Genomic DNA, 7,995 nt, shown 5'->3' on the forward strand with positions numbered 1-7,995 from the left:
TATGTGCTGGACATGGGATGGAGGGATGGATGGACGGATGGATGGAGATGGCAGACATGAAACCGAGCAATGCATGTGCTGGACATGGGATGGAGGGATGGATGGACGGATGGATGGATGGAGATGGCAGACATGACACCGAGCAATGCATGTGCTTGACATGGGATGGATGGATGGATGGATGGAGATGGCAGACATGACACCGAGCAATGCATGTGCTGGACATGGGATGGAGGGATGGATGGACGGATGGATGGAGATGGCAGACATGAAACCGAGCAATGCATGTGCTGGACATGGGATGGAGGGATGGATGGACGGATGGATGGATGGAGATGGCAGACATGACACCGAGCAATGCATGTGCTGGACATGGGATGGAGGGATGGATGGACGGATGGATGGATGGAGATGGCAGACATGACACCGAGCAATGCATGTGCTGGACATGGGATGGAGGGATGGATGGACGGATGGATGGATGGAGATGGCAGACATGACACCGAGCAATGTATGTGCTGGACATGGGATGGAGGGATGGATGGAGGGATGGATGGATGGAGATGGCAGACATGACACCGAGCAATGCATGTGCTGAACATGGGATGGAGGGATGGATGGACGGATGGATGGATGGAGATGGCAGACATGACACCGAGCAATGCATGTGCTTGACATGGGATGGATGGATGGATGGATGGAGATGGCAGACATGACACCGAGCAATGCATGTGCTGGACATGGGATGGAGGGATGGATGGACGGATGGATGGATGGAGATGGCAGACATGACACCGAGCAATGCATGTGCTGGACATGGGATGGATGGATGGACGGATGGATGGATGGAGATGGCAGACATGACACCGAGCAATGCATGTGCTGGACATGGGATGGAGGGATGGATGGACGGATGGATGGAGATGGCAGACATGACACCGAGCAATGCATGTGCTGAACATGGGATGGAGGGATGGATGGACGGATAGATGGAGATGGCAGACATGAAACCGAGCAATGCATGTGCTTGACATGGGATGGAGGGATGGATGGACGGATGGATGGATGGAGATGGCAGACATGACACCGAGCAATGCATGTGCTGGACATGGGATGGATGGATGGATGGAGATGGCAGACATGACACCGAGCAATGTATGTGCTGGACATGGGATGGAGGGATGGATGGACGGATGGATGGAGATGGCAGACATGAAACCGAGCAATGCATGTGCTGGACATGGGATGGAGGGATGGATGGACGGATGGATGGATGGAGATGGCAGACATGACACCGAGCAATGCATGTGCTTGACATGGGATGGATGGATGGATGGATGGAGATGGCAGACATGACACCGAGCAATGCATGTGCTGGACATGGGATGGAGGGATGGATGGACGGATGGATGGATGGAGATGGCAGACATGACACCGAGCAATGCATGTGCTGGACATGGGATGGAGGGATGGATGGACGGATGGATGGATGGAGATGGCAGACATGACACCGAGCAATGCATGTGCTGGACATGGGATGGAGGGATGGATGGATGGATGGATGGATGGAGATGGCAGACATGACACCGAGCAATGCATGTGCTGGACATGGGATGGAGGGATGGACACGAGAGATATGTGACGTATGGAAGTGTGTACAATAAATGAGAAAGAGGGATGGATTAGCATAAATTGTCATGGAGGGATAGAATAGGGAAAAAATGTGAAGCTGGGAATAATGAAAATAATAATTCTGCTTTGGCAATGTTGTGGAGGAGAGAGGGCGTTTTTGATTGCATTGTGTAGGAGGAGGATACACATAATGCATGCTGGTTGATAACTACAGTAATTGAAACAATCTACATAAACTTTAATATGTGATATTAAACATTCTAATTAACAGTAATTTCATAGTCCAATATGCTGTTTTAACATTACCTTGTTGTTTTAAAAAAATCTTGAAGTTGGTAATGTTTTCCTGTCTGAGAAAGTCTAGGCAAAAGGACGATTTAGGAATCCAAGTCTGAGGACTGCAAGGGGGCGGAGTTAAGGCGGGGCAGTGAAGATGAGTGTATGGAGGCATATCACTGCAGCATCGTAGACACGCCCACTAACTCCTAGCCCCTGTGTCTCTCTAAAACGTAGAGAGCGTCTCCACGCAGGGCTGTAGTCCAAGGGAGGGGGCGAGCACGTTCAGTCACCACTAGGAGGAACGGCTCGGATGACGGTGGCAAGCTACAGGGAGAGCAACAGGAAGTGCACTTTTCAAGGAAGGATTTCTGACATTTGGCAGAGAACAAGAAGGAACAGGTAAGTGAACTAGCACTGCATTAGCTTAAAGGAAGCTAATTAGCAAATAAAAAAATTATGTTTACAACCCCTTTAAATGTTGCTATTTTTTTTTGTTTATAGCGCAAAAAATAAAAACCGCCGAGGTGATCAAATACCACCAAAAGAAAGCTCTATTTGTGGGAAAAAAAGGACGTCAATTTTGTTTGGGAGCCATGTCGCACGACCGCGCAATTGTCAGTTAAAACGATGCAGTGCCGAATTGCCAAATCACATTTGTATGTGTGTGTGTATATATATATATATATAATATGTGTGTGTGTGTGTGTGTGTGTGTGTGTGTATATATATATAGAGAGAGAGAGAGAGAGAGAGAGAGAGAGAGAGAGAGAGATCTATATATATATATATATATATATATATAAATAAATCGGATGATGGGATTGCTACACAAACGATTTATTAGATAAATTTCATAAAAAGGACATCAACATGACATCCTAATCAATTAATCAATTAAACAATTAAAGTGAACGATCAATTTTATCTGAACAGATCTGACAATCAAAACCTCAAAGTATACGATAAGTTTTAAATACAACTTTTCCTTGGAATCAATGGTCATGAGCAGAGACGAAAAAAGAAGCTCAAACCTTATGAGATGTAATAATCATGAATCCTAAAGATAAATTAAATAAACAAACATAAAATAAATGATGATGTGATAAGTCAAAATAAAATATATTTATACATGACATTGCCATCCCTGCATGTGCATCCGCATGTATCAACACTCATGGATACCATATCATATATTCAACAGTGTCTGCCAATATCTATGTGCAACCCCATATATAGTTACTGCATCGGATCGCATCAATAATCAGCCACACATAGAACGATCAATCAAGGAAAATAATCTTGTCTAGAGACAATTTAGTAGGAAGAACTCATCACCATTTAAAGAAATAGATATAGATCAAAGTCGGAGTTTAACCCCTTCGGATGGAGGGTATCCAGTGGATGGATCCGGCTGACTTCTCTTTTTTTTTAGAGCCATTTCCCTATCAACTCCACGTCTATTTTTAGAAATACCATCAATCACCATGAATTTTAATTGTGACACAAAATGTTTAGCTAGAGGGAGTTTAACAAGTTTGTCGTTAACTGAATACTTGTGACGGGCTATGCGGTCCTTAACCTCCTGTGTGGTCTCCCCCACATAAAGGAGATCACACAGGACATTTTATAATGTACACCACATAGGACGATTGACAAGTATAAATGTGTGTGTGTGTATATGGTTCCTGAGCGAATAATAAGATGAGCTTCTTCATGGTTAACCATTTGTGTATCAGTAGTGTGAAATGATTAATGAGCAATTAACCATCGATTGATTCCATTTGTGACTTTTTTGGAAAAATGTTAAATTGCAATGTCTGGTCCAAATGTTAGATGTGTTCTGATCTGAGGAAGGGCGTAAGCATGTGAGCCTGAAACAGAAATCTTTTTGAACACTTTCTGAGATGTACTGTAACTTTACAAATCTTTGCACAAATAAACAAAGTTTTTAAGTGCAGCAATCCTTTGCACTGTGTGTGTGTGTGTATGTATGTATGTATATATATATATTCGATGCAATCTATCCATGCCCACTTTTTGTTAGCCTTAATATTCCCTATGTGCCTGTACCTGTATCATATGTATATTCTTAATCTTTTATTTGTATATAATCCAGCCTCAGGATTCATTTCCCCTTGAGTCCATTATGTGTTCTTTTGGTTGCTCTGGTCCTGTATGGGGATTTACCTAATCCTCCTATATCGACTGTATCTATCTCATTTTACATTTTACATTGTAAATTGTATTGCTTATGTTAACTTCACAGTTCTTATTATGTATTTTCTTGTGTATAATATTGTAGTCAGATGTGACTGCTTTTCCCCTCTCCCTTGCATTCCATGCCGGCACTCTGGCGTCACATGTATGTGTCTCTTTGCGGCGACTGGGTAGGCTCCCTGGTGGTTGGATAGGCCCCCATCTATGGGGCTGGCCCGTCCTCCCACTTGCGCACATCCTGGCTTGGGCTCCGCCCATTGGCCACAGGGCGTGTGCGTGACACCTCTGCGCATGCGCACTGCGGGATCCTTGACCCTGTGGCGCCACTCTTATTTCTCTAGACGCTTAATTTGATTGACCATCACTCCACTTTTCTGGCTCAACTCCCTTTTCCCTCTTTTCTCTTTTTCCTCCTTTCTACTTCTCTTTAATTTTACATTCAGTTTTGAGTTCCACGGTTTTTATCCTCACAAGTTATCCACACTTTAAATCACTACCCTCCATCCCAAACACGATTACTGTAAGCTCAACTCTTTACTTGAAACCTCACACAATTCCATATCACTTTAGTCCCATCCAGTCATCACTTCACTCCCCTCCCCTTCCTTTCCTTTCCCATGCATTTTGTTCTAGTTCATGGTTTACCCACTCCATGCACTTTATTTCATCCAGACTCCAGCCCTTTTGAAATGTTAGTCTCCCCCAGTCACCGCGGGAAACCCATTTACTGGTGACGCCTTGTGTATACCGGGATTCGGGTAAGCAGTCCTGCATCTGCCCCTTTGCGGCATTTGTACATTGCTTAATTGTATATACTGCTCTAAATATTGCTTTGTTGTATCTGAATAATTACCTTGTTATTGACCGATTCTCCAGCCCTGAGCTGGAGAATCGGGGAGTGATGATTCTGACAGAGGTCGCCAGTGAAGTTCTGAGATCGCACCTTCATGAACTGGCAGTTTCTGTGTCTGTCGATGACAGCTTCTCTGTGTGGAGAACATGTTCTCCCCCCGATCATCTCTGTTTCATGAACCGTTAATGAACTGAGATCAGCGGCGATCCTCGGGATCACCACTTTTCACATTTTCTGAAAGGGACAACCAAGTGTGAACCAGGAGCTATGGTCTTTATTCGTTATAGGAAGAAGGCAAGCTGTAAAGAAAGAGCAAGATCAGCCTGAGATCTGTCCAGATGGAGCTGGTGTCAAGCTACCCTGTATAGCCGGGCTAGTCCGTCCGGGGTTCGGATATCTGTCCAAAGTATGTATCTCCAGCGGGAGTGTAGCGAGGAGCTGTCAGTCCATTCGTCATGGGAGCCAATGGGCATTATGGGCATATTTAATCAGGTGCTTAATTAAATCCTATGACCATGGGATTGGCACAGAGCTAGCGTTGTAGTGTATTGTGTTTTGAAAGACCTTTGTCCTATTTTGCTTTTTGACTATTCATCTTTCTTTAACACACATTACATTTGTCAGCTAGGTTAAGCATTTTATTAAACTAATGCAGTGAAGACTCTTGATCAAGCAACATTTTTATTTGCTATTGGGGATGTCATATCTAAAATATATCCATTGCAGCTTAACCAGTCTTTCTGTGAATCCGGTCATGTAGCTGGTGTGCGTACACCTAAATCCCACCGACCTGTACAAATGTGTGGCAGAGGTTTGTACCGTTGTGGTGGACAGGATCACTGCTTTACACCCTTTCTTACGAGCAAATTCAATGACTGTCCTACACAAGATTTTAGCAATCCCTTTGCCTCGGTGGCTTTTGACCACAAACATTCTTTTGAGCTCTGTGTTTTTCTCTCCTTTCTCTCCGGGTAGATATGAGGGGAGAGCAGCCACCATCCCCACAAACTCCCCATCAGATTCCATCACCCAGTAATTGTACCCTTCCCGCTGGAGATAATATTTTGGGATGTCTCTCAAGTCGGCTGCCAAGCAGTTTGTGACGATGTCATAGAAGAACTTTCTTCCACACAGCCAAAGCACAACCAAAACAACAACCACATCCAAGATGGCCAGAAGAATGGAGCCAACGGTGACCAGAGGGAGCAGAAATCCAAGAATCATGAGGAGCCAGTTGTGAGGTTGCCTCAAAGCATGGTAAAAGGTACTGTACGCATGTTCATGACATCCTTCAATGAAGAGTTTTTTGACTGCTGGAAAATCCGAGTGCTTGTACTGCCGTACATTAAGTGTTGGCATTATGTCCCTGAAACAAAATAGAGGTGTAATTCAATTCATGTTTTAAACAAGTTTTAAATGTGTTGGTTTGAGAATATCAATAATAGGTAGGAAGGACAACGTATTACTCATTGGTTTTGCCACATATATATTTTTTTTTAAGTACAAGTTAAAACATTGCAAAAGGCGAGTGCTGCCAAAGTACCTGAATGCCGCACACTATGGGGTCCATTTACTAAAACTGGAGTATGCAAAATCTGGTGCAGCTCTTTATGCAAACCAATCAGCTACCGGTTTTTATTGTCAAAGCTTAATTGAACAAGCTGAAGTTAGAAGCTGATCGGCTCCAGTGTTCCAGTTTTAGTAAATCTCCCCCATTGTGTTATTTGTAGCCTGCTTTTTCAAGAGCCAAAATCTTTAGAGTGAAAAACATGAAAAAGACTTAGTTTTTGCACTGTTGTGGTGAGAACTCCTACCACTGTGCTGCATGTGACAAACATTCAGACCACTTAATGCAGGCATTTGTGAATGAATTGTCAAAGCATAGCACCTTTTATGGCATAGCTTTGAACCAAATTGTTGAAGAAAATGGCCCTCGTGTCATATGGTGAATTAGATCCTAAACCATAAACATGTTACGCTGAACCTGAGTAACTAAAAAATGAATGTCTAGTCTGCAAAAACAATAAAACATAAAAAGCTGTCAACTGAGAAAAAGTCCCAAAAATAAACTGTGAAGTGACAAATATCCAAAATGTAGATGATGAAGGTTCCTTGAAAGAAAGGTATGAAATCTATCACCCTATTGTATCCAGAAAGGCTTACCAGATAGCCACAATCTTCTTATAATAGGAAGGTCAGACAACGCCTCTGCTCCAAGGGCTATTGGAAGTCTCTCCAGTTAGTATCCCTCTAAGTATCGTCCATGCCCCAGGAAGACATCAAAAAAAAAAAGGAGGCGCCTCTGGGTGCAGACTGTATGACATTTTTAATTTAAAAAATGGAGCAATGATATAAACCCACATTTTTGCAGTGAGAGATAGGCATAGAATGGTCCCAAAGACAACAGGGGTCATCAGTGGAGTCAGTCCCTGAACAGCCGTGGATGTGTTTTCCTCTGTGCTCGTCTCTGAGAACACTGGATGCAAACTGTAATCCAGGCGAGGGGTGATGACGTCATTGGACATGCGACGCGTTTCTCGAGCTGGCTGGCCGTGAATAGCTTGACAGCCGCAGCTTGAAAAAAGAGCGCGGCCGTCACACTATTCACGGCCAGCCAGCTCGAGAAACGCGTCGCATGTCCAGTGACGTCATCACCCCTCGCCTGTATTACAGTTTGCATCCCAAGTCTCATTCTGGTGTCCACACATCGCTGTCGGCCTGATACCATCCAGTGTTCTCAGAGACGAGCACAGAGGAAAACACATCCATGGCTGTTCAGGGACTGACTCCACTGATGACCCCTGTTGTCTTTGGGACCATTCTATGTCTATCTCTCAATGAAAAAAATGTGAGTTTATATCATTGCTCCATTTTTTAAATTAAAGTTCTCATACAGTCTGCACCCAGAGGCGCCTCCTCCTTGTTTTTTTTTCAGTGTCTGGGGAACACGGGTTCTGTTCCCATCAGACGACTGCCGTGAGCATGTACTTCTCTACCACCCCCCCTTCCTTTCC

General features: G+C 43.9%; 1 protein-coding gene and 1 long non-coding RNA gene across 2 annotated transcripts; one reads left to right on the top strand and one right to left on the bottom strand.

Annotated features, from left to right (window-relative positions):
- The first annotated feature begins 1,406 nt into the window (after positions 1 to 1,406).
- Positions 1,407 to 3,868, top strand: LOC141130475 (uncharacterized). The gene is made up of 2 exons (XR_012242267.1): positions 1,407 to 2,310; positions 2,413 to 3,868. It is a non-coding gene; the product is annotated as an uncharacterized lncRNA (long non-coding RNA).
- A 1,794-nt stretch (positions 3,869 to 5,662) lies between these two features.
- Positions 5,663 to 6,340, bottom strand: LOC141124167 (probable N-acetyltransferase CML1). The gene has a single exon (XM_073612245.1). The coding sequence runs from the start codon at positions 6,338 to 6,340 to the stop codon at positions 5,663 to 5,665; it is 678 nt and encodes a 225-aa protein (XP_073468346.1).
- Positions 6,341 to 7,995: the final 1,655 nt, after the last annotated feature.

The sequence above is a fragment of the Aquarana catesbeiana genome, linkage group LG01 (genome assembly GCF_042186555.1).
Source record: "Aquarana catesbeiana isolate 2022-GZ linkage group LG01, ASM4218655v1, whole genome shotgun sequence".
In the NCBI taxonomy this organism is placed as follows: domain Eukaryota; kingdom Metazoa; phylum Chordata; class Amphibia; order Anura; family Ranidae; genus Aquarana; species Aquarana catesbeiana.

What these genes read in the sequence shown, in the direction of transcription:
- LOC141124167 (XM_073612245.1), bottom strand. Translation starts at nt 6,340, where the DNA reads ATGCCAACACTTAATGTACGGCAGTACAAGCACTCGGATTTTCCAGCA.